The sequence below is a fragment of the Typopeltis vanoorti genome, chromosome 2, assembly GCF_054136105.1.
Source record: "Typopeltis vanoorti isolate ZY-2024b chromosome 2, IOZ_Tvanoo_1.0, whole genome shotgun sequence".
Lineage (NCBI taxonomy): Eukaryota > Metazoa > Arthropoda > Arachnida > Uropygi > Thelyphonidae > Typopeltis > Typopeltis vanoorti.
This window is the reverse complement of record NC_143550.1, coordinates 89,828,081-89,855,804: the sequence shown is the minus strand read 5'-3', so window position 1 is coordinate 89,855,804 and position 27,724 is coordinate 89,828,081. Positions and strand designations below refer to the sequence as shown.

Below are 27,724 nucleotides of genomic sequence, written 5' to 3'. Positions count from 1 at the left end.
TGCTGGCTTGGTTGGCCAAGTGATTATTCACTCTCCAACAAACAGGTTACAGGTTTCAATCCCACCATGGTGATGGATGTTTGTGATTGTCCTTAGGTAGGATATGAATTTAATTGCTCAGTGTGAGACCACCACTTTGCTTATTGGAGGTCTGATGTGGCTTGAAGTTCCATGTTTGGTCCTTAGAGCAGGGCTTCCAGACTACATAAAAAATAAATATAAAATTAATTAAAAAAATAAGAAAAAACACTTAGCTTACTCATGGTACTAATTTACTATAGGTCCACAACCTTTCATGAGCAGGAATCACATAAAAAAAAATCTCTTAGGCTGCTACAAATTTATGTTTCTCCTTTAACTGTTCATCACTTTCACTCAATATTGGATTACACATATTTTCTTAGACTTTATTCACCCATTTAACTCACATATGATTTATTTTCCTAACTTTAGGAATATAGTCTGATATAGTATCATTCAGACATCCTCGAACCATTTCCCATGCAATGCCAATTCTTCTCCTATGCAATTTATCATGCCAAGGCACTGGTCCAAACTGCCTTACAGTTCCACATAACCCTTTTTTATTCAAAGCTCTCACACAATTAGCCATCTCCCAAGTTAAAACCTTTCTCTCCAAATGGGGGCAAAGCAACCATCTCATTTATATACCAATTCTCAAATGCTATTACTAGATTAAAAAAAAAAATTCTTCCACTATGAGTCCCTCCATCATGTGCTACTTAAAATAGATATTCCTCAGTAACTCAATAAATTATCTTTCCCTTGTCTTGCATGCTTTCTCCTCTTTCATTCCCATACTTGAAATCATCCATTATGGTAGTCCTACTCATATCCATTAGGGTTTATCTGTCTACCTCTCTTATTTTATCCCTCTTTCTCTCTCTATTCTGTGAGAAACACCTCATCCACTTCTTTTTAAGCTTAACCTTTCAATATAGACAGTTTTTTTTTTTTTGGCCAGTTGATCTTTTTACATTCAGGTTTCTTACTAACTTAACTATTCTTTTTGAGTCCATTTTGTTAATATGCTCATTCCATTCTGATTTTTTATTAATTCATTTATTGGCTATAACTGACAATCTTCATAAATCTTTTAATTTATTATTCTGTCAAATTTTGTTTTATTAACTATCTTTCTTAATACAGGTATCCCTTGCTTAATACGGGTTGATTTGATTAACACTGCGAAACTAATTGCAGCAACCTCTTGATATATGCGCAAGAGTTTTGATTAAAGCACCTTTAACCCTGTGGAGCTCACAGCTGATCTGACAGATACATGAAAAATGTTTAATATAAATATTCTTACACAATTCAGTGTATAGCTTTGGAGGTCATGAGTAGCTGCGCATTCATATGTTACGAGTGATATTCCACACTGTTTTTTGCTGTCAGTTTGGTTTAACACATGTTATGTAAAGGTTTGTGATATTTGATAGTAAATTGTATCTGATAGATACTGTGACCTCTGATATCAGTATAGTATGGTTTAGTTTTTTTTTTTTATTCTTTGTTCAATAATTTCTAGATTGTAATTGAAAATAAATAAACCATCATGTACTACTGAAATAGAGAGCTAAAGGCTTATTTATCATACATGTCCTCTAGGAGATGTGCTTTACCTCCTTGTTCTTCAACTTGTGGTCCATGGACCAGTGCTGGTCTGTGGAAATTTCCTGGAAGTCCTCCAAAAATATATTCGTCTCTCAGAAACAACGCTCCAGCCATGTATATCAAATTTTCTAACCTCTAAGCAGCAGCAGATGTCACACTAGCTAAAAATTGTAATTTCATAACATTGGATTTAATAAATAAAATACTATCTACATTGGTTTATGTTTTTGTCTTAGCCGTCAGCTGGTCCGCGAAATATTTCTCCTATTTTCCCCTGGTTCGCAGGTGTAAAAAGGTTGAAGAACGCTGCTCTAGGAGATGTGCTTTACATTATGGAAAATACTCAGGAAAGTGATCTGAGCTTATTCCACCTTTACACTACAAGTTACCCATAAGGTTGCTTATGCTTGAATCCGCCGAAATTTTTAGTTTCTGTATATTCAGCACGAAAATCTTGTAGTTTCAATATTTGGCTATGAAATAATGTTGGATTCAATATCCACTTAATTTGTACCATCATGTATTATATTTGCAGCAAACAAGCAATATGTTTTATTGCTTGTTTGCTGAGGTCTGGAGAGTCATTTTGCTTGTTATCGTAGAATTTATGACGATAAGAAAAAAACTAAAACTGTTCAAATGACTCTTGATAACTACTTTTGATAAAAATTACAGTAAATAATGTAGGTACAAGTATTTATTAAACATTTACTTTGCATTCATTTTTTATCTTTTCTAAAAGAGTACCATATAAAATGAATTATTAATACAGTAATCGATCATGGACGAATTGTAATTTTTACCATTGATTATTAGATTTGATTAATGCGATTTTGATATACGCAGTAACATCGAGGGATTAATTAACTGTGTTAACCGAGGGATACCTGTATTTTCCTTTCCCACATTATATTTATTTTTTGTATTTTTGATATTTCTTTTCTTGTTTTACATAAATGTGTTAATATTACCTGACTTTTAATATTAAGACTACTGATTCATGGATTCTGTCATCATGATGTCATATAGTTTATATTAGACATCCCAATATTAGCTTTCAGAGATTGTCCTGTTAATTCTGTGTTATATTTTCACTGTTGACTGCTGTACCTAGTTATTTAACATCCATTGTCTGTTCTTATTTGTTTCTGTTTTATTATAATTTAGATCTTATTCATTCTTTTGCAATTACTATTATTTTTGTATTCTCTGTTTATATTTCTATATTAAAATATGGAGAGCTCCATAAGAGTGCATTTCTTAGGCAGACATCAGCAAGAATGCTGCAGATTCAGATAATTTTTTTTTTGTTGTTGTTAATTAACTGTGATTTTTTATATTGTATATATGAGAGAATATATGAGTATTGTATATGTGTATATATCCAAAGAAGAAAAATAGTTTTTGCAGGACATTTGATGAAGGATTCTTCTGGAGAGCTCCCCAGAATAGTATTGCAAGGGATGGTGGAGGGAAGGAGAGGAAGATCCTGACTGCAATGGGAAAGACAACATCAAAGATTGGATGGGCAAGAGTCTTACGGAAGCAGGAGATAGAGAGGAATGGAAGAGGACTGTTTATCAGCTGCAACCCTCTCAAACGAGGAGGCCACAGGATTAGATTAGATTAGATATGTGAGAGGTGCTGTAAAAGTAGTGTGCATGTAGTGTTTGTAGAATGTGTGCTTGTTTAAGTATTATTACCAAGTCTTTAAATTAGAGAGTGGTATAGTAACAGTCATTGAAAGCAAGTGGTAGCTACTTTGTCTGTTTATGAATTAACTTTTGATATTAGTTGTTTTGTGAAATGTGAGGTGTGCTATATGTACAATTGAATTATGCAGATAAGTTATGGATTTTTAAGGCAGATGAAAGGAGAGTATGTGCAATGTATGATTTGAATGCAGAATTAATGGGCAGTGATATCACGGTGGCTGAGGACAAGAGTAGCGAGAATGCATCAAGAAGAATGCGTGCTTGTGCAATAGTGAACACAGATAATGGGAAAGAGTTGCATGTGAGTAATAAGAAAGTTTTGAAAAAAAAAAAAAAAAGGAGGTGAGTAATCTGGTGAAAGAAGCAATCAGTGATGGCATGAATGATGTGAGTGCAGTGGTGCACCCCGCACCCCCCCCCCCCCCCGGGGGGGGCCCTCCCAAAAGAAAAAGGGAAAAAACACTAGAAAATTTTCCAAAAATCTTTTCCTAATTAAAATTCATTTTTTATTTATGTTGTGTCATGTTTTCTATTTCTATACTACTTATGAATTAGTGGTCACATAAGGTGGGACTACCCTATAGCTCTCGGGAATCACGGCCAAACACAAGGCAAATGAAGGGGTGCTCGGGTGGACTGAGCAATACTTTGTTTGTCCGAGCCAGGCCAGAGGAGATCACGGGTATCATGTATTGACAATCACTGCAGATGCTCGGTCATAGGTCATACGCAATGCATAGCGTGTATTCTCAAATCATCTACTCAACACAGTTCCCCCCCAAGATTAAATCCTGAGTGCGCCACTGTGTGAGTGATATGAGTATAGTGAAAATCAGAAACAGTGAATGTGATACAAATGTGGTGTATATGACACAGCAGGGGAAGATGCAAAAGACAGCGATACAGTAGATGAACAAAGGCAGAATGATAAGGTTGAGGAACAAATTGAGGCATGTGCAGAGTGAAATGGGACATTTAGAGAAGAAATTGGTGGTTGGAGGTCTAAAAAGGAGGATGCCTGTGGTAGACAAGTCAAAGAAGAATGATTACAGTAGAATGGCAGAAAGTAGTGTAGTGCTGTATGGATACATCATGGTGAAAATGGAGCAGGTTTTAAAAGTATGTCTGAGAGGAGCAACAGTAGGAAGAATAATTGAGGTTGTGAACAAGAAAAAAAGTGCAGATGTAATGACTATGCTGGTAGGAACAAATGATTTTAAAGGCAGTATGAATGAGGCAGTGTGAGATCTGCAAGCATTGCTAGAAACAGCAAAGTATTAGAGTGTGAGAATGAAAATTGTATGTTGCAAAGATATGATAGTAAGGGAGCTGAGGGGAAGAGTAATAATTATTAATTGCACAATAGCTAGAATGCATAGAAAGAGAGGAACTGAGCATGTGGATGTATGGAATAAGTCTGAAGGTAGGAGAGTAGACCTCTTTGCTGCAGATGATCTGCATTTGAGTGAGAGTAACAGTGTGAAACTGAGCAGATTTGTGATGAGAAGAGGAGAGTGTGTATTGCCAGTCAAGTAAATGAAAATATGATAAGGAGACTATGAGATAACAGGATCAGTATTACATAAATTATGAAGAAAGACAAGATAAGAATGCAGGGTAACCCAAATGGGAGCAACTGAGTCAAAAGACTCAAATAATAGGGTTAAGGAATTGTGAGAAAAGAAAGAGGAACAAGGGGAATGCTACTATGCTTACACATCATTGTAAGGAGTATTAAGAATAAAAGTGCAGAGTTTGTGGCCCTTGATAAAGTTAGTCACTCCACAAAATATTGGTATCAGTTATATATACACTTGGTCGTCGACTTGCAACCGACTTCCGTTCTGGCTGAGAGGTCGTATGTCGGTCATATATTTATTAACAGTATTCTCTAACCTTTCTAATCTTTTTATCATCTTTATAATTTATTTTTATAATCTTTTAAATTTATAATTATGTATATTGTACATACTGTGAAAAATAATACTGTACTATAAACACAAAAATACAATCTAAAATTAATGTAAAAATTAATACAAATGAAATTTACAAAATCAATTTTTAATCTTTGCTTGTGCTGGGTTGTGGATTGTCAGGGTCATGTTCTTGGGTTGAGGTAGGAGATGTTCTCTTGATGAGGAACATGCTGAGCTTTGTTCGAACAGTTTGTTTCTTTTTTTCTTCATATATCTCACGATAACAACGCACAGCATCTTGAATGATACGTTCAACCTTTGTGAATCATTTGACATTAGGGTCCATTGCTTTGAAACTGGCAAGAGCTTTATTCAGTTGCGAAAAAGAATCTGATAAACTCTTTGCAGTGAAATTCTTTTCTGGCTCCTCTTCTTCCTCTCTTGCTTTTTCTTCTTTTTCTTCTCTGTGCTTATAATTCAATCAACTCTTCATCCGAAAGTTCTTTTATTTCACAATCTAGCAACTCCTCTATGTCTTCTATTTCACATTCTGATTTAAGATTTTTTGCAAATTTAACTATTTTTCTGTAATCACTTCCACTTCCTCTCCTTTTTCAAATCCTTCAAATGTATTCGCATAACATTTTAGACACTTTTTCCAAATTCCTGACATATAATTCTTTGTTACACATTCCCATGCAGTCGTAATATTCTTGATACACTGAAGAATGTTGTACTGCTTCCAAAAGTCTCGCAAAGATAAATCAGTATCAGAATCTATCGCTTCGATGGCTTGTGCGAATGTCATTCTGAGGTAGTGAGCCTTCAATGCTGAAATAGTACCCTGATCCATGGGTTGAATGAGAGGCATTTTCCTTTTACTAGACATTTTATGAATAGTATTTCAGTAGAATTTTAATTAATACACCACATGCAACAGATGCTTGAAAGCGACTGAGTGTATGTGAGAGATAGTTATTATACGTGGGTTATCATACGATAACTATCATATCCCATAGTTATCGTACGTGCAGCTGCCTGATTTATTATTAATTTATTATTATTTTTTTTTTTTGTGGTCGTAAGTCGACGACCAGGTTTAATTGACAGAGAATGATGTATTAATGGGAACAGAATATGATGGTTATAACAATTTTTGAAAGAACACAAAGACAAAAGAGGAGGTTGAGTATTATTGATGATATCAGAAGAGTTGTGTCTCTTCTGTGTGAAACTCAAAGTAGGGTTTTTGAGGCTGAGATAAGCAAGAATTTTTCAATTAATTATTAAATTATCATTAACAGACCTCCATGGAGTCAAGAAACTCATAGTGGGAGGTCCCACTCTTACATGTGCAGCTCATCCTACCTCGACTTAAATGCATTCACTGTCCCTGCACTTTATTATTATTATTATTCAGGCCTCCATGAAGTCAAGACTCATCGTGGAAGGTCCTTCCTAAGAACATAAAGTCTCTCAAGACTCATCGAGGGGAGTTCCCCCCCCCCCCCCCCTAAGAAACACAAAGTCTATCATACTGCTTCTTAAACTCATTCACCGTTCTCACTCTCACCACTCCATCAGGCAATGCATTCCATGGTTCAGCCACCCTCCATGCATTGAAACCACTCCTCGCCCTCTTGCTCACAGTTTCCTTTCGTAACTTCCAGGGATGGCCTCTTGTCATCACTCCTTCCTGCTGGTCAACCAAGCGAAAGAGCTCCCCAGTGTCAATCCTGTAACCACCTCTCAACAGTTTAAAAGTCTCAATCATATCACCTCTCCTTCTTCTATTCACCAAACTCTGCAGTCCACATTCCCTCAGCCGATCCTCATAACTATCCTTGTACAGTCCTGAAACCATCTTTGTATCCTTTCCACAGTTAATTTATCCCCTTTAAATCCTGGGGACCAAATCTGAGAACAATAGTCCAAGTGTGGTCTGATCAGAGACTTATACAACGGAATGATAACACTCTTATCTCTGCAGGTCAGTGTCCTTTTCATAATTGCAGCAATCCTCTGTGTTACCATCACCACCTTTGCAATATGTCCCCTAAACTTCAGGTTTCTATCAATCATCAACCCCAGATCTCTTGTCTCCCCTACTTCCTCCAGTATAACTCCTCCCATAGAGTATGCAGCATCCCATTGATGTTTCCCAAACCTCAAGACCTTACATTTTGCTGCATTAAACTGACACCCCCTCCCCCATTCATTTGCCCATCTATCTAGCTTATTTAAATCCTCTTGCAGGGCTGCCACATCTGCACTATTACTAATAATCCTTCCCAGCTTTGCATCATCCGCAAACAGCTGAATATCCCTTGCAATCCACTGGCAATGTCATTGATATAAATGTTAAACAATATAGGTCCTAGTACCGAGCCTTGTGGGACCCCACTTGTAACCCTTTGCCTCCTTGAAACTGCTCCACCATACACAACTCTCTGATACCTATCAGACAGCCAATCCTGAATCCAGTTGACCAATCTGACATCCAGACTCATGTGCTGCAACTTAAATATCAGCTTATCATGTGGCACCCTGTCAAATGCCTTCGCTAAGTCTAAGAAAATTGCAGTATATGCCTTTCCCTCATCTAATGTTCTTGTAACTTTATTATAAAAGGCTAGCATATTGCTAAAACAAGAGTGCCCTTTCACAAATCCATGTTGACTCTCACAGATAACATTACCCTCATCTGCCCAATGCTGTATATGGTCCCTCACTACTTTCTCCAAGATCTTAACAACTACTGATGACACACAGACTGGCCTATAATTAGACACTTCCAGTCTGTTACTACCTTTATGCAATGGCATTATCTTACCTTCCTTCCATTCCCTGGGCACCTTTGCTAAAGCCAGACTTTCATTGAAAAGCCAGGTTAAGGGCACTGTCAGTTCCCTAGCACATTCTCTCAAAACCATGGTGAAATTCCATCCAGTCCCAAAGCTTTACTGACATCCAGAGTGCTCAGTATCTGAAACACACTCTCCTCCTGTACCTCTAAACTTCGAACCAGCCCTATCCCTCTAGCATTAAAACTGACTCCTCTAGGATGAAATACTCCAATAAAGTGTTCATTGAACAATTCCACTATGTCCTCTGCATCAGTCACTCTATTCTCATTTTTATCCCACAATACCATTCTTCCACAGTCATTTCTCCTCCTACTGGCCACATAGCTAAAAAATTCCCTAGGATTTTCTTTGGATCTTAGGGCCAATCTCCTCTCATATTCCAGTTTCGCTTTCCTTACCACATTAGTCACTCTTCTGGCCTGTGTCTTATATTCTTCATGCATCTTCTCTTCACCTGTCTCCTTATATCTCTTCCATAGCCTCTTTTTCGCATGCAATTCCTGTTTAATATTGTTTGTCATCCACTTTACTCCAAATTGTGTCCTCTTCTTAACTCATGGTATACAACTTACCATTGGTGCTAACAAATATTCTTTCACAATTTCCCACGCACTAATGATATCCCGGCCTTCCAATTCCTCCCTCCATGAAACTTTCTGAAGTTGACGTCTAAGACTATTATAATCACCTGCATTATAATTCCACATAAGTTCCCATCTCTTTGATACTCCTGCATGTCTATTCATTTTCCAAGTCAAAACCATATGGTCACTCTCTCCAACTGGTGGGAGAGATGTCAACTGAATTATTATCAACTCTTCTGATGCTATAACCAAATCCAAAACTCTTGAACCTCTTGTTCCCTCTGTTACATGTTGCCTAAGACATTTGTCCCTCAAGAATTCTAGAAATTCCATTCCCCTATTGCTACATGCACTTACCACACTCTAGCAATGCATTCCAATCACCCACCACTCTCCATGCAAAAAACTTACTTGCATGTCTATCCCTCCTTGCTTACATCCAGCTGATACAGCTTCCAGGGATGGCCTCTTGTTTCCCCCCCCTCATCTCCGGATATTCTATAAAAAATCTCATCCATGCTAATCTGGTAATTATTCTTTATCAACTTATACGTCACAATCATGTCTCCCCCTCTTCCTTCTATCTACTAGGCTCTGTGATTTGCATTCTCTCAATCTGTCCTCATATTCCACATTCCAGAAACTGGACCCTCTGCAACATCTTACCATCCTTTTGAAAACCTGGAGACCAAATCAGTGTACAGTAATCCATATGCAGCCTTATCAAAGTCTTGTACAATGGAATCAAAAATTCTTACTTACATGTCAGTGTTCTCCGCATCATTGACATAATCCATATACCAGGTAATGAAATTCATCTACCACCTAAAGACACTTGCCAAAACTTATGCACCCACAGTGCAATTCAAACCCAAAGCCTATTGGTTTGAGAGTAGAAGTGCTGTCCATTCAGTCATTCATCTGGTCTTATTTGATGTAAGTTAAAAATATTTAGGTTGTTTACTATCATGTATCACAGGCACTTGTAAATTTCATCAGAGCTAAAATGGTTCCTCAGTTACAGCTCTTATATCAAGTTGAATTTTTTGTGTGGAATTCTCTTCATCATATGATCAATTAACCTAATAATTAATCTTTGATAAAAAAAAGTTAATTTGTCAACATCAAAGACAAGATATGTGAACAACACATAATGCTGAATGTAATTTAATAAAGTTGAGATTTATAGGTGGGATGTAAGAGGAAATAGCATACATTGCAGATTTAGGACTAATTATTTTTGACCTAAATCTCATTGAGGAAGTAGATTCTTAGATAAAAGAATGCCTGATGAAATTAAAAGATCCCATTTACAGCTTTCTTCATGTCTCAACATAAGCTAACTTTAAATTCAGGATTTGTTATCTGGTTGATTCATAACAGCTAAAGGCTACAAAATATGCAAACCTTGCATAAGATGGCAGCTTCTCCCACTTGATGAAATGGAAGTTTTGCACTCAGATAATGGAAACACTTCTTTCAGGTTTGTCATTAAATCTAAAAATTTTAAATGTGTAAATACAGTTAGAAAGCAATAAAATACCTTTTGGATCTTTTAAAAATTTATTTTGAAAGTTTGCCCTTTTTTTATCGTTTTTGTAGTTCAATAAATCTAAATATCTTGAAGACAAAATTACTTTGACAGAGTCCTTTCATGTTGAGAGTATACACTATGTTATAATTTCCTGTTCTGCAGTTAGCTATATTGATTCAGGAGGTGTTTCTACTCTGCTACAGGTAGGAAGCAAATTTAATTTAATTTAGACTATAATTTAATCTGTTCCAGATTAAATTATAGTCTTATATTTTCATAAAAGTTAAAGATAATTTTTCTTTAAATGTTATGAAGTGGCATAATCAGTATTCATTGACTATGCAAAATTATTCATTTTTAGTCTTCATTTGTATATTATCATTCCTAAATAACTGATGCTTTGAAAATTTTTAGATAAATGTGAGCAAAATATGTACTTTTTTAATACATAAAAAAAATCACCAAACTTAGACTTGGAGGGGTCTCTAGACACTTTCAGCCTATATCACACACACAGGGAAAAAAAAAAAAAAAAAAAAAAAAAAAAAAAACCTTTGACCACATCTGGACTATTGTGCACCACACAGTAAAACTAAAATTGTTTACTAGTATCACTAATAATTAGGTTAGGTCACTGTATATATGTATTTGGCAGAAATAAGTTCCAAAGAAGTGCAATGCATATTTGTTAATCATGGAACATTGAGTAGGTACTGCATCTCTGCTTGCACAAGCTTTGTTAGCTGTTGGCTTTCTTGCATTACTTTCCAGTGATTTTTACAATATTTCAGGGCTAAGATATTGCAGAATGTGTTTGCTGATTCCTAAGCATTGTGGGACTAGATCTTGGTTCCAGTTGAGTATCGTACATGAGCATGTCGCCTTAAGAGATTTTTTGTCAGTGCCAGGAGGTATTTTTCAAATAGGACACTGTGCTTGTTTATTAACTTGTAGAGTTGTCAATTATGTGAAATATGAGGAACTTTAACAACATTTTTCTTATCTCTTCTGGACCACATCATTGCAGTGTTCCCTCCCCTTCAACAATTTTGTGGCTAAGCTAGTTTAGTCTATGAAACTTTTGGATTTACTGTGGATCTTGTGGCTACCTGGGTACTTTAGGAGTGGATTGCTGTCTTTGGTTGTCAGAAGGATTGCCCTTTTCTGAACAGCATCAAGAATTTTTAGGTGGTGCAAAGAGGTCTTTGCACCACCCCCATACATGACAGCAGTATTCCGATGTTGGTTGGACTTTATAACTTTTGTACTGGTTTGAAAGCACATTTAATACTGCACAAGTAAGTAGAATAGCTCAATAAATTACTCTTGAATCTTGAAGAACATATTAACAAAAAGAAATAAGAAAATTATTATCCCTCTTTATAAGGCTTTGGTATGGCCACATTTGGAAATTCTTCTACCTTTCATGTGTGGGATTCTTGAAGATGAGGAAGTGATGAAGAGGTTCCAGAGACTAGTGACTAAGATGGTGACAAGTCTGTGAAATGTTCCTCATGAGGAGTGTGTGTATATATATATATATATATATATATATATTTGTTCCATACATGAAAGGTAGAAGAGCTTATAGTAAACAGATGCCATGTAAGGGCATGGTCAGAAATAGAGTAATCTGTTGATATTCTTCTTGAACTGTTGAACATGATAGTCCTTTGGAAATGCTTCAAGAGGAAAGTTGCTCCATAGACCTGAGGTGGATGAAACGAAAGATGACTGGAAGTAGCAGGTTCAGTAAATATGCAGTTCAACTGTAAAGGAATGGGAGGAAAAGAAATTTTTCAAGGCTATAATAGATGCTAGCTCTTCTGCTGAATAGTGGCCATGGAAATATCTGTAGAAGAGATATAGTGCAGAAACTGGTCTTCTGTGGGAGAATGACTGAAGAGAGTCTGTAAGAGAAGTGTCAGTTATCAACTGGATTGCCCTTTTCTGAACAGCATCAAGAATTTTTATGGAGGTCTTTGCACCACCCATACATGAGAGAGCAGTATTCCAATGTTGGTTGGATTTGAGATTTATAGCATAAGTAACAGTTCAGCAGAGAAGTACCATTGTGACGGGAAAAGGATGCCAAGTTTTTTGGCAGCTGATAATCCTATAAAAGTGATATGATTGTGATAGGAAATGTTTGGAGTAACAGTTAGTCCAAGATGAGAGATTTGGTCTTGACCATTGTAACTGAGCATTATCAAAAGTAAGTAGAGAAGATCTGAGGTCTTTTTTTATGGAAAATACAAGCAAAACTGCATTTTGGAAGCATTGGAGTTAATCAGGTTGCTTTCACCCCAATCAGGGATATTGTAGAGATCAGTGTTCAGGGCACTTATTTAACATGATCTTGAAGCTTGAGATGTTTGAGCACTGCAAGGCTTGTCATATGAGTAGGACAAGTGAAGTGTGCTGTCATCAGCTAAACTATGAATAGGGTTTGCAGTCAATGAGAGCAAGTCATTTATATAAATCAGGAAGAGGACAGGTGAAATGACAGAGCCCTGAGAGATGCCAGAATTTACAGGAAGGTCTGAGTAGAGAAAACACTATCCATCATTACACATAGGCATTGCTCTGAGAGAAAACTGGTAATCCATTTACACAAGGACGAAACAAACTAAATAATGGTAACTTGTCGAGAAGCCCTTGATGCCAGATCCTATCAAAAGCCTTGGAGATGCTAAGAGCAACAGCACAGGTTTCTCCAAACCTTTTCATGGAATGGGTCCAAATATATGTGATGTAGGCCAAGAGATCCTTTGGATCTAGAGTGGCAAAATCCATACTGGTGGTCATGAATTAGATAACAGTTCTCAATGTGTTTAAGAAGTTCTCTTTGATAATCATCTCCATTACTTCATACAAAATTGATGTGGGAGCAATAGGTCAATAACTTGATGGTAAATACTTATCTCCTTTTTTGGGAACTGGTTATTATATATGAGCTTTCTTCCATGCTGACGGATGGATGCCAGGTGAGCAGAGTTTAGTGAATAGATGACAGAGAGCAGTTGTTAGTTCAGCAGCACATACCTTGAGCACAATGGGAGGAATTCTGTCAGGACCAGCTGCCTTTGTGATACCCAAGGTCTTCTAATGTCTTTCTGGCAGAAGGTCACAGAAGGCATGAAATGGAATGCTCTAGGAAGGAAGGAAGGAAGGAGATAATTCGCAATGATCATCTATGTAGGAGTTGGAAGCGAAGAATGAAGCAAAGACATCAGCCTTGTTTTTAGGTGATGCCATTAGGGTAAGATAGAGAAGGAATCCCATTTGGGCAAAAGTTGCACCGGACGACTTTTTCAATGGACTAGATGACGTGTAATTATTATTATTATTATTATTATTATTATTATTATTACTCAAAGACTTCATGGAGTCAAAGACTCACCTGGGAGGTCCTTTTATCACACACACATCTCATCCTACCGTGTCTTAAACACACTCAAACTACTTGCAGACACCACACTCTCAGGCAAGGCATTCCAATCATTCACAACTCTGCACGAAAAAAACCTGCCTCTCACTCCCCTACCTCACATTCTCTTTGTACGGTTTCCAGGGATGACCTCTGGTTCTCCCCCCCCCCCCCCCCCCCGATCACCCACTATTCTCTGTAGAACTTTTCCACCATTGATCTTATAACAACCCTTTACCAACTTGTAGGTCTCTATCATATCTCCCCCTCTTCCTCCTCTCCACCAGACTCTGCAAATTACATCTTTTCAATCTTTCCTCATACTCAACATTCCAGAGGTCAAAAACTACCTTAGTTAATCGCCTTTGGACCCTTTCGAACATCTCATTCGGCGCCAACCGCCTGCGCCACTGCGGGTCACTCTCTCAACCAGCAGCACACATTCGAGATCCGTCCGCAGGCTCGTGTGGAACAAACGTTTAACACTGTCGCTGAAGGGCACCTGCCGGAGATCCTGCTCGCTCGGGAGGATTTGGCAAGGTCCTGCACAACAGACCGTTTGACCACGGTCAGGCATCACGCCCTAGGCAGGCTGGATATACAACCGGCGATTCGTCAAGCGCCACCAGCCACCTTCCGTCGCCCGCCCTCATGGCTGACAAATTCCCCTCGAAAAGAGGGGAAACCCAACTGGTTGCAGCGTCCTACTAGTGGAGGTAAGTGCATCAGTGACTGGAAGGACTCTGGCCCCGGCCCCAGCATGGTCTGTTGTTCAGACCGATGCCAGCCTAACTTCCAATGACTGAATCCCCCCCCCCCCCACTTTCGGCTTTCGAGGGCCCACCCGTTTGCCTCTGAGCAGTTTCACGTACTCTTGAACTCTCTCTCTTCAAAGTTCTTTGCAACTTTCCCTCACAGTACTTGTTTGTTATCAGTCTTACGGAGGTATTTAGCCTTAGGTGGAGTTTACCACCCACTTAGGGCTGCACTCCCAAGGAACCCGACTCCAAGGAAAAAAAAAACTAATGCCCGATCAGGGACTAGAATGGAAAGCACAGATCCTTTCAAGTGTGTGTAATGCTATGAATATGGGAATTTCCACTACCCAGACTGGTTTCGACCTTTATTGAGGTCTTATCAGGTGGAGCCAGACCCAGAAGAGATACCAAGGTATGAAATTTAAAAAATATGAGATCTCAATAAAGGTCAAAACTGGCCTGGGGCCCTTCCCATAATGCATAACATTATACACCCCCAAAAGGATGTGTGTTTTGCATTAAGGAAAACTAAGGCAATTAATATGAAGTCATCTGCCTGTATATACAAGTAGCCTAGTCATGAAGATATTTCACATGCAAACTTTGCTTACTTACACTTGGATAAAAGATTAAACAAGAACATAATTTCTTCGCATCTTTAATTTACATAAACTTGATGTTTATAAGGCAGTATGAATGGACAATATTCTGCCATGTGTCTTGAAGAAATGCTCTAGGTTAGGGGTTCTCAATGTGGTGTATGCACACCCCTTGGGGATACGTGGAAAAATTTTAGGGAGTACGCTGTGAGAGCTCAAAAGTCTCTAAGTTGGCAATACTGATACTGATTAATTTCTGAGAACTGAGTGACGAAGCATGGCACTGTAGTTCATGACTATACATGTCTGTCAATGTTCCCTCCCCTTCCCTACCTAAGAGCTGAACCTTAGCAAGATAACCCGAACATTGGTGAACTGTGCAAGCTTAAACAGGTGCAACCATCTCACTGATTACCCAGTAAAATGTTTATAATTTTATAAGATTTGTTAAATTGTTTATGTCACTCTTTGTGTTTATTGATATATATATATATATATATATATATATATACTACCCTGGCTTTAACAGGCCTTTAAGGCCCACAGCCCACCAAGCATGCTTGGATTTCATAACTGAAATATGAGGATAGAATGGTCATCCCCTATGCCCCGAGGTATTCCTGGCTGTATTCCGTGTGTGTTCACGGGGCCAGTTTGCCTGCTTGTGGGATGAAAAATGCCAGATAAACTGGCAGAAAAAACCCTGCTGTCCACGCCTAAGACCGGCTAACTTGGCTATGGCTGAGGAAGATCCTTCAACTCCTCACGTATCGTCGACGGGAACCTAGGACACTTCTTCCCCAGTCATATGGTTGTGAAGCACAAAGCCACTAGGCTAACCGTGTGGATATATATGTGAATTACTGAATAATCACTTTGTTGGGTATATCATCTAGGTGGAGATAATAGAATTGATGTGATGGTGAGAAATGTGAGAATAGATGTATAAGAACTGGAGATACTCAGGATGCTTTAAAATGTTGATGTAAGTACAGTAATGGGATTAAATGGGAAGGTTGCCTGTGTATCATTAGAAAGTGCAATAGAATTGGTAGTGCCTCTGTCCACACTGTTTAATTTACATCTCAGCAATGGCAGAGTATATGATAGCTCTCATATATAAAGGAGACTCCATGACAGGGCTATCAAATTATAGACTGGTATCTCAGGAACAGTATGTCAGTTATTGGAAAAGTTCGTTAACAAATAAGGAAAGGGGAATGTGATAATCTATGGAGAAAAAAATGGCATTTATGGCCTTGAAAAGGGAAAGTATTGTCTTAGTAATTTACTCACTTTCTACAATAAAGCATCAGTTTAGCAGTATAAGGGAAATGTCTATACAATGATACTGCTGGACTTTCACTTCACAGGATGCTTCATAGATATGTATTGTATAAATTGGAGCAAATTAAGATAGATAAGATGGATGCAAAATAAAATGAATCTGATGACATGGATACGAAGATGGCTAGCAGACATCAAAGAGTACTGGATGATGTACACAAATCAGCCACTGAATTAGAAACTTTTATGCAGATGTACATAAATGTCACTTACACAGCTGAATTGTGTCCAAGTATATATATATATATATATATATATGCAAAATACTTGGTCACATGCATCACCACATGTTCTAAGTAACTATTTAGGAATGCTGCTGTCAGTAATCATCAATAATGTTGTCTACAATGGGAAAAACAAGAATCTTTCGGAGTTTCATGAAGGGCTTATTGTGGGTGCACATCTGGCTGGAGCCATGATTTTAAAAACAGCAGAGCTGACTTGTTTCTCAAACGGTGAGATATCTAGGGTGTTTAATCAGTAGGAAAATAACCCATATTGCTTGTCTAAGAGGTAACTGTGGTCCTAAAACAGTCTGTCAGGAACGGGATTGCAGTCATCTGAGAAGGCTTGTAAGGACAAACGTATCTTCCTGCAGCAATTGACTAAAGCATTTAATGAAGGCTATTCATGACCTAGCTCACTAAACTATGTGCATTGAAGAGGATCAGTATTGGCAGTTGCATTCCTATATGAAAACCACTGACTTCTCTAAGTTTCTAATTCAGTGGCTGGTATGTGTGGTTGAATACAGGGGACCAGTGGTTTGCCTAGAGACTGATATGGTTGGCAAAGGATGATGGTTTTCATTTCAATGTTTAAAAATGTAGAGGTATGCATTTTGGATTGAGCAGGCTACAAGCTATTACATTCATGGGATTAGACTACAAGAAATTGATGAATGTTCAGAGAATAAATCACTAAAAGTAGAAAACTTACACAAAGGATCACCTTCATATGTTGAGAGAAAACACTGATAAGTTAAGATAAGTCATCAGTGCTCTTTATAATGCCTCATCTGGAGTATTGTACACAGATTTTGTTGCCTCGATTTTTTACTCTTAACCCCAAAACTGAGGCAACCAAATCAGTATGAGGAACTGCTGAAGAGGATTCATAGTAGTGACCAAAATGGGAATAAGTCTTTGTAGATTGAAATTTGTGAGCTACAAACTTTGATTGGTTGGCAGAAAAGAGAAGATAAGCAAAAAACTTACTCATGTAAAAAATATTACTCCTGCAATTAGGAAAGATGCAGAAACACATTTTAAACACATGGTAAAAGAGGAGATATGTCATATCTGGATGTGAGGAGTAGATTTTTTTCTGTGGGTTGGCTGAAGGATATATAATCTTCAACTCTGATATAAAGATCAAACATGAGATTTTGGTCTCCAATATTTTTTTCATTGCCAAGTGTGATTAGTTCCACACTGCAAAGGTTACTGTCACAGTTTTTTTCTATTATTATTAAAAAAAAAAAAAAAAAAAAACATTAGAAACCAGCCTGTTCTTCCATGTTAAAAGGTAACATAGAAGAACATATATACTATATATGTTCTTCTATGTTAATAGAAGAACATATATAGTATATATGTTCTTCTATTAACATAATATGTTCTTCTATTAACATATATACTATATATGTTAAAGAATATATAGTATATATGCTTTAACAAAGTGGCACAGCCACACTAAAAGTTAGGAATAAATATCTTGATTGGTGCAGTCAAGTAGGCTGTGACAATGTTTAAACACTATATAACTAAACCCCAGGATACTTCATGAAATGGCTATTTCTACCAGAATTGGTGTGAAATGTAAACTAACAATAACATATGGGATGATTTAAATAGTTCCATGTAAACATCTCAATTATGCTGGAAGAACAATTTTCAGTTTTAAGAATGCACATAAAAGGGTGATAATAATGGTGGTTAGAAAACTGAATGTAAACTTTTTTTATTATGTGGGTATCTTCATGAAGTCAACAGATTCATTGCAGGAGAACCCTTCAAGCAAAAAAACTAGCCCTGGTTGGCCACACTCTTGCACAATTTTCAGGAGCGACCTTCGTTCTCTCCCTTCCTGCTAATTGCTGAAAAAGTCTTCAGTGTTAATCCTATGAAACTACTTTAATAACTTATATGCTTCTATCTCCCCTTATTGACCTATTAGCTAGATTTTGAAACTTACAGACCTTCAATCTGTTGTCACAGGGAACATTCCATAGACCTGCCACAATCTTTTACATACAATCATTCAGCTCTGGGTTTTCAGATTTGAGCACAGTAGTCCAGATCTGGCCTTATTAAAGGGAGACAATACCCTCCCTATCCCTGCTTGTCAGTGTGTTCTTCAACAACCAAAAATAGGATGTGCTGTTTTGGTAACCTTTGCAATATACTCTCTAACCTTCAACTCCTTGTCCACAATCAACCCCAAGTCCCTGGCCTCATCAATTTCCTGCAGTTGGGTTCCATCAATATAGTACATAGCTGGTGATCTCTTCTTCCCAAAATTCATTACCTTACACTTAGCCATTAAACTGGTAGCCATTTTCCTTCAACCATACTGCCAGTGAATTTAAGTCATCCTATAGGATCTCTACACTGCCTTCATTGACTACTGCTTCTTTCAGTTTTGCATCATCAAAAAACAACCACATATTTCACATTAAACCATTTCCTATATCACTGATGTACAAATGAACAACAGAGGACCTAGTACTGAGTCTTGTGGTATACACCACTCACCACCTACCTTCTCCTGCTCAAGTCAACTCCTCCATAAGTTTGACTCCATGAGGTTTGGGGTGGTAATAATAATAATAATAAACAGCTATTTGATATCTGCCTTTCAGCCACTCTCTCTAATCCAAATCATCAGATTCATATTATCCCCAATTGCTCCAATTTGAGATAGTGATTAACCTATAGTTTGCTTTTTTCTGTGTTGGAGCCTCCTTTAGAACAGTGGAACTATTTTGCTATCTTTCCATTCTGTTGGCATCTTCCCAGAACTGAGGCTTAAATTAAATACCTTGGTGAGAGGAGGTGCTAATTCCCTTGCACATTTTTGTAATACATAGTCGATATGCCTTCTAATTCCATGGCTGTGTTTGTACCTTTAATTCTTCAACCTTTATTCTCCCATCAGTCAATAGATGATACACCCTTGCAAAATGATTGCTTAGTAACTCACCTATTTAGTTGAGTTACATCCTTCCATAGTCATTGCTCGTGTTACTTGCCAGATAGCAAATAATGCTTTAGGATTTCTTTTGGAGTCATTGGCTAGCTTCCTCTCATTATCAGCTCTGGCCTTCTTTACCATATAGGCCACTTTTCTTGCCTGTGTCTTGTACTGCTCATGAGCATGCTCATCACTTTTTTCTTTATACTTCCTCCACAACTTTTTCTTTTATGTAACTTTTGCTTAATGAGGCTATTCATCCATCATCTCCTACTTCGTTTATATTCCTGACTCTTGGTATACATGCTTTCTTTAAACAACACTTTACTATCTACCATGCACCACAAACATCTTTTCCTTCCAAATTCTTACTCCATGACACTGCTGAAAGCTGACTCCTCAGATTATTATAATCACCTGATTTGTAATTCCACATATACCCCTTTTTAACAGAAATTCCTGCATGTTTGGTATCTCCCAGGTCAAGACCACATGATTGCTTTCCCCAAGCAGAAAAAGCAAAGCTAGATTGGTAACTGCTACGTTCTCTATCAGAGAACGTAGCAGTAACCATTAAATAATAACCAATGTTGAATCTGGTCATTGTATCAATGACCAGATTCAACACACTCTCAAGCCTTGTATCCCTTCCATTACATGCTATTTTAGGTAATTATCTCTTAGCTAGCTGCATAAATTCCATTTACTTCTCTCCCTGTGACCATTCCTCCTCCCAATCTATGTGTTCATGGTTGAAATCCTCTATAATAATTACTCAATCTTCACTCATCATGCTAATTTGCCAATACATGCATCAATATCCTCTCCGTTACTTGTAGGGCTGCTGTAAATAATTTAGGTGAAGCACCTCCCTGTCTAATTCCTTTTTTATAGGAAATTTCATATTTGTTCCTGATTTTATAGATACAGTTGAATTTTTATATATATGACAAGTATATCAATATAAGCTTTTTTAATTTCTTGATCTTTAGGGCTTCTAAAATAGCTAACATGAATAAAATGCCATTTCAAAATCAATAAATGACAGACCTAACAGTTTTTAGTATTCATTTGTCTTTTCAGTGATTTCTTATTATATTATATATATGCCATATGAAAACTTCTGTGAGGAAAGGATATATGTGGAATTACAAGGATGGTAATTATCAAAAGCTTAGGAGACAGCTTGGAGGTATAGCATGAAATGAGGAGTTAAGTGGTAGAAAAAGATAAATGCTACATGGGAACTGACCAAAACATATTTAACAACATCGATGTGCAAATGTATTGTGAAAGTATAGGTCAAAAGACTGAATAAGGTAGGTGTAAAATGGATTATTAAGGGATTAAGTATGAAATTTGAAAGATGAGGATACTGGGGAGGGGCACAGGATGAATTAACAATAGCAATCAGTTGCATGAGGAGTATAAAGAGCAGGGAAAGAAGGTGACTCAGTTGGTAAGAACAGCAAAACTACAGTGTGAGCAGAAATGAGCAAATCAGGCCAAGAAAAACCCTAGAGTTTTCAGATAAATGGCAGGAAGAATGATTATAGTAAGATGATGTTAATGGATGAAAATGGTAGGATGGTAACTGCTGCAGAAGACAGCATTGAGGTATTCTATGAACAATTTACAAGGAAATGTTTTATCCTCATCAGGTTGAAATCATGACAAACTCAAATGTAGAGGACATAGGAGAGGATAGCATAATTGTCAGTGAGCAGGAGGTGCATTAGGAAATAAATAAGCTTGATGTCAATAAGGCAATAGGATTTGATGACATGTTACCATGTGTTTTAATAGAATGTTCCAGGGAATTAGCATGCCTGATTAGTAAGTCTTACAACAGCACAGGTTCAAAGAGAGTGGAAAGAAGGTAAAATTGTTCCACTACATAAAGGTTAATTTGTAGCCATATAATTTGTTATAATTTGCTATGGGTACAAATTATAAGCCAATCTGTATATCTGAAGTTGTGATTAAGGTATCCTTAATCACAACTTCAGATAGTTGTGATTAAGTTCTCATTGATGAGACTAGGATACAGAAATGGGTTGATAAAAGCAGTAATCTCTGTGCTTGTCAGCATGAGTTTGTTAAAGAGAGATAATGTTTTACTTACTTAACAAGATGACAAATGTCTTGAACAAGGAAGATGCTTATACAGTGATATACTTAGATTTTGCAAAAAACCTTTGATAGGTTGCCACATGATGGGCTATTAAATAATCTGAAACAGATGGGATTGGATAACAGACTAGTGAATTTGATCTGTGAGTGGCAGTCAGATAGGTATCAGAAAGTTGTACATGGAGTGAAATATCCCAAAAGAGGAAAGTCACTAGTGGTGTGCAACAATGATTTATATTGGGACCATCATTGTTCAATTTGTATATTAATGATATTGGGATGTTCCAACATAAAAATTAAGGCAATGAGGCACATGCCTATGGGCCTCAAGCTTTGGGACGCCCCAAGCCAAGACATTTTCCTATAGTGTTTTAAAATATATTAATGTTTTCAGCAAACATCATAAAAATCTTGATTATTTTAAGCGAAAATTTTTTCAAAACAATTATTACGTTTTAATACGTATTTTGAGCAGCGCAGACTATCTATGCTTTAAATAATGTCGCAATACCAATGTCGGCACTAGTTGACAAGCTTCATATTTTGAACAGCGTGTGCTATCTATGCTTTAAATTAAACCGCATTACCAATGTCAGGTGCACGGCGCTGTTGACAGCTTCTAGGTCACAAAAACCGATTGCATTGCCGAGATAAGAAGTTTTGCCTGGTCGCTCCTTAACTTTATTTGTTATTGAATCGTGTAAGAGTGAGGTGTTTGTTTCAAAAATAACTTTTTTGTGTGACTTTTCATTATTTGAGTGTAGTGCAAGTAAAAAAAAACTTTGTAAAACTGTAAATAAAATTAATAAAAAAATTATCAGTTTTTTTTACAATTTTACAAAGTTTTTAAAAAAAGTCATTAAAAAAAATAATAAATAAAAAGTTTTATTACTTATCATCCTTTAACCCTTTAACAGGCAGAAAAATCCACAAGTTCAAAAAATTCAAAAGTACAAAATTTCATTTATTTGCCACCTAACTTTTATTTTTTTTTATTCTTTTTATTATTATTATTTTTTGAGGGCTCCCAAATGTAATTTGCCTAGGGGTCCCAACTATCCTTAATCTGCCACTGACTGCCGTGGATAACTTGACATGCAGAACTAAAGAATTTATAGGCCTTGATCAGGACTCATGTGAGTTACTGTGTACAGATATGGTCACCAGGTTTTCAATATGATGAGGATATGTTAGAAACTGTATAAGAAGATTGAAAAAGGCAGTCAATGGTCTTTGAAATGTGGAGTATGAAAACAGATTGAAAGAATGTAAATTGCAAAGCCTTGTGAAAAGCAGGAGGGAGTGGGGTAATTGAGACATTTATATTTCTATATTTATATTCTATTTAGGTGTTACATTTTTGTTTTCATATTGGTTTAAGTGCTTGGAATCATCATATAATTTGGCATAGAAGGATTCTATTCTTTTTATAATCTGTTCTTTGCCTTTAATTAGTACACCCCATTTTCATCTTTAAGTGATATTAATTTATTTTGTCTTTGGACAATTCTCTTTTCATTTTTTTTTAGATTCATATTGTTTTCTATTGTAATTCTGATTTTCCTTGTTCTGAAGTTTATTTCTTGTGTCATCCTTTTTCTTATTGTTGTACATAGCTCTGAGAATTCTATTCTACTTATATTATGTCAATTTCTTTTCATTTTTCTTCTTCTTTCTTCTTTCATCCTTCTTTATGTGCCACCAATATTTCTCTGGCATTATTTAGTAGGATCTTGGTTATTATTTGGTAATTTTTATCCCAGTCTTCATTCATATCAATATTGTAAAACTTCTTTTATCTCTTTCTGGAAGAACTCTTTTTTTTTGTTGTTTTTTTACAGATTTAATAAATTAATAGAGAGTCTTGTACTTTTAATTAGTTTGTCCTTCCCATCTTTAGTGGAGTGAGAAGAGGGGGGGGGGCAAGAGTTACAAATTTAGAAAGATTTAATGATAAAGAGAATGTGTCACGAGATTCGGAAAGTGAATTGGATTGGATGAGTCAAGAAATTAAATGGATGTGGAATGAAATTAAGAGAATTCAGGTCAAAACTATTAAAATAAATCATGATGGCATGAAAGAGTTAATGAAAGATGAGCGAGTGGCGTTGTATGGTGACTCCATTATTAAAGGTGTGCTAGAGGATAAAATGCACAAGGTATGTTTTCCAGGCAGTAAAATGAGTAGAGTGATTGAGGCATTGGATATGAGGCGGGAGCGAGCAAAAGAGTTAATTGTATTAATTGGTACAAATGATTTGAGAGAGAACAAAGAGCATGTCAGAATGAATGTCAGGAGGCTGCTTCGAAAGATAAAAGAGAATAGCGTGACAGGAAGGGTAGTCAGTGTGTTGCCTAGGTATGATTGTGGTAAAATGAGGTGGAGAGCAAGGATTATGAATGATATTCTGGCTGAAATGTGTGAGAAGATGGGAGTACAGTTTGTTAATGTGTGGAATGAGTTTGAGGGACGAAGCGAGCTGTATGGTAGCGATGGACTGCATTTGAGTGGTTATGGTGTGAGTCGCTTGGAGAGACTGCTGCTGGAAGGTAGAGAAGCGAATAGAGAGAATGAATCAGATTGAGAGGGGAGTGATGTAGAAGAGCAGGAGAGTAAGACAGGAAAGATTGAAGAAGTGGAAATGAATGGGGAAGTGAGTAGTATGAGTATAGAAAAAGAGAATGGGTGTGCAAGAGGAGCAGGGAAACGGGGAGGCTCAGGGCGGACAGGGGGTACACAGCGTGAGAAAGGTGGATGCTCCAAGAGGAGGTGAGAGCATGTGTAGGCAGGAAAGAAATGGGATGGGGATCAAAAGGAAACAGATGAAATTGAAAAGGGTTCTAAAATGAAGAAGCAGAAAGGGAAACGGCCCCAGTCCAGCATGGAGAGATCACATCGAGTGAGTGGTATCAGTGGAACTAGCTGTAGATCCAGAAATGAGCTGTCGCGTTTGTATACCAATGCTAGAAGTATAAGAAACAAGGCGGATGAAATGGTTGCACTAATTGCGTCTGTTCACCCAAAGATTGTTGGAATAAGTGAGACATGGTTAAATCAGGACGACATCCTGACAGGAATAGAGATGGAAGGGTATGATGTTTCGTGAGGATAGAAGGGGTAAAAAGGGAGGGGGGAGTGCTATTGATGATAGAGAAAGAGTTATGTCCATACAAGGTAGAGATGCAAGAGGGAAATAGGGCCAGTGGTTTTGAGGCAGTATGGTGTGAGATAGAGGTAAATAGAATCAAATACTTGGTGGGATGTTGTTATAGACCTGGTAATGTGGATGGTGGTGATAGTGAAATGTATAGTCAAATAAGCAAAGCAAATAAGAAAAGGGTGATCATTATGGGTGATTTTAATTATGGCAATATAGACTAGAATGAAGAGATAGCAACTGGAAGTAAAGAGATAGCAACTGGAAGTAAAGAAAATGAGTTTCTTGAGTTTTTGAGGGATAACTACCTCAGACAGTATGTAACAGAGGGCACACAAGGATTAAGGGTCTTGGATTTGGTCATCTCATTAGAGGATGTAATTATAAATGAGGTGTCAAATCATCCACCAATTGGTGAAAGTGACCATGAGATGATTACCTGGGTGATTGCCAGCAGGTGCAAGGACTGCTGTAAAAAAAGGGTATGGTATATGTGGAACTACAAGGTGGGTGATTATGAAGAGCTCAGGAGACTGTGGGTGTAGCATGGAATGAGGAGTTAGCTGGAAAAGAGATCAATGCAGCTTGGGGGATTTTCAAAAACTATTTAGTAGATGCAATGTCTAAATGTATTCCAAGGGTGAGAAGGATGAATAAAGAGATTAAGCATGTGATACAGAGAAAAAGGGCATTATGGAGGCAGCATAAGAGAAGTGGAAGTAACCAATTTCATGAGGTCTACAAAGACCAGGCAAGGAGGGCGACTTGGTTGGTGAGAGTAGCTAAAGAGAGGTATGAACAGCAGTTAGCTAATGAAGCCAAAAAGAATCCTAGGGAGTTCTTTCGATATGTAGCCAGCAAAAGAAAGAATGATTATGGAAGGATGACATTGATTAGAGGAAATGGTATAAAGACAGCTGTTGCAGAATGTGTGGTGGAGATACTTAATGAGCAGTTCATAAAGATCTTTCAATCTTGTGAATGTGACTTCATGGAGAGATTGAGAGCAGTTGGTGATGGGGAGGAGAGACTGACTGTAAGTGAGCAAGAGGTGTATGGAGAGTTGAGTAAACTAGATGTTAATAAGGCTGTGAGATTTGACAATATATCACCACATATTCTGAAGGAATGTGCCAGGGAGTTGACAGCTGTCTTGACATATTTTTTTAATACGAGTCTTGCACTCGGTCAAGTCCCTAAGGAGTGGAAGGAGGGCAAGACTGTGTCATTTCATAAAGGAGGTGATCGAACTCAAGCATCAAACTATAGGCCTATCTATGTGTCAAGTGTTGTGGTTAAGTTGTTGAAGAAGCTTGTGAGAACTAGGATCCAGAGTTGGGTTGATAACAATCCAATATTATCTTTGATGGACAGCATGGATTTGATAAAGGGAGGTCATGTTTTAGTAATCTACTTACTTATTACAATAAAGTGACTGCTTCCTTGGACAGAGGAGAAGGATACATAGTAATATACTTGGATTTCGCAAAGGCTTTTGATAGAGTACCTCATGATAAGTTGACAGTCAAACTAGAGCGGATGGGATTGGATATTAGATTAGTGCATTGGATTGGAGACTTGCTATCTGATAGGTATCAACAAGTTGTGTATGATGGTGCGATATCCAGGAAAAGGAAAGTCACTAGTGGAGTGCCTCAGGGGTCTGTTTTAGGGCCATTGCTGTTTAACTTGTATATTAATGATATTGTCGAAGATTTGGATGGAGATATTCAGTTGTTTGCAGATGATGCAAAGTTGGGACGAACCATAAAGAGTAGTGAAGATGTTGTGGCCTTGCAAGAAGACTTGAATAAATTGAGTGATTGGGCAATAAAATGGGTATGTGAGTTCAATGTTGCAAAGTGTAAGGTTTTAAAATTTGGAAAACAAAGATGGGACACAAAATTTATGTCTGGTGAGAATATATTGTTGGAGGTAGAGGAAATAAGAGATCTTCAGGGTGATAGATAGTTGATAAGGATGTAAAATTTAGGGGTCACATCGCCAAAATTGTGAAGACAACACAAAGACTTCTGGGAATTGGAGGACACTGATGTATAGAAGTAGGGAGATTCTTGTTCCATTGTATAAGGCTTTGATTAGGCCACACATGGACTGTTGTGCCCAGATTTGGTCACCGGGTTTTCAGAAGGATGAAGAGATGTTGGAAAGGGTCCAAAAGCGACTGACTGAGGTAGTTTCTGACCTCTGGAATGTTGAGGATTGAGAAGATGTAAATTGCAGAGTCTGGTGGAGAGAAGGAAGAGGGGAGATATGATAGAGACCTACAAGTTGGTAAGGGATTGTTATAAGATCGATGATGGAGAAGTTCTACAGAGAATAGTGGGAGATCAGGGGAGAACCAGAGGTCATCACTGGAAACTGTATAAAGAGGGTGTGAGTAGGGGAGTGAGAGGCAGGTTTTTTTTCGTGCAGAGTTGTGAATGATTGGAATGCCTTGCCTGAGAGTGTGGTGTCTGCAAGGAGTTTGAGTGTGTTTAAGACATGGTATGATGAGATGTGTGTGTGATAAAAGGACCTCCCAGATGAGTCTTTGACTCCATAAGGACTTGGGAAATAATAATAATAATAATTTTTGATCTCAATAACCTATAGTCACTATCTGTAATGAAACCATTTTTATTAAATCTGTGTCTTGTACAATATATTTTCTGTTAGCTAAAGTATAATGTTTCATTAATCTACATAATGAAAGTATGCATTATATAGAGGTGGAAGGCTTTTTACTCCCAGAAATTCAAGTTTTATGTCCTTCAAACTGACCTCATATACACACACATATCTATAGACAAAAAAATTCCTTAATGGGCAAGGAAGGCAATGGGAAAC

The 27,724-nt window shown here is 37.3% G+C and overlaps 1 protein-coding gene across 2 annotated transcripts in view; it reads left to right on the top strand.

The window, feature by feature from the left end:
- The window catches only part of LOC150109241 (prestin-like), a 399,320-nt gene that overhangs the window by 366,422 nt on the left and 5,174 nt on the right, over positions 1-27,724 (top strand). For both annotated transcript variants that reach the window (XM_090406615.1, XM_090406623.1), the window contains one exon: positions 10,323-10,457. In XM_090406615.1, the coding sequence (XP_090262741.1) occupies positions 10,323-10,457 (135 nt within the window). The remainder of the gene's footprint in view (positions 1-10,322; positions 10,458-27,724) is intronic.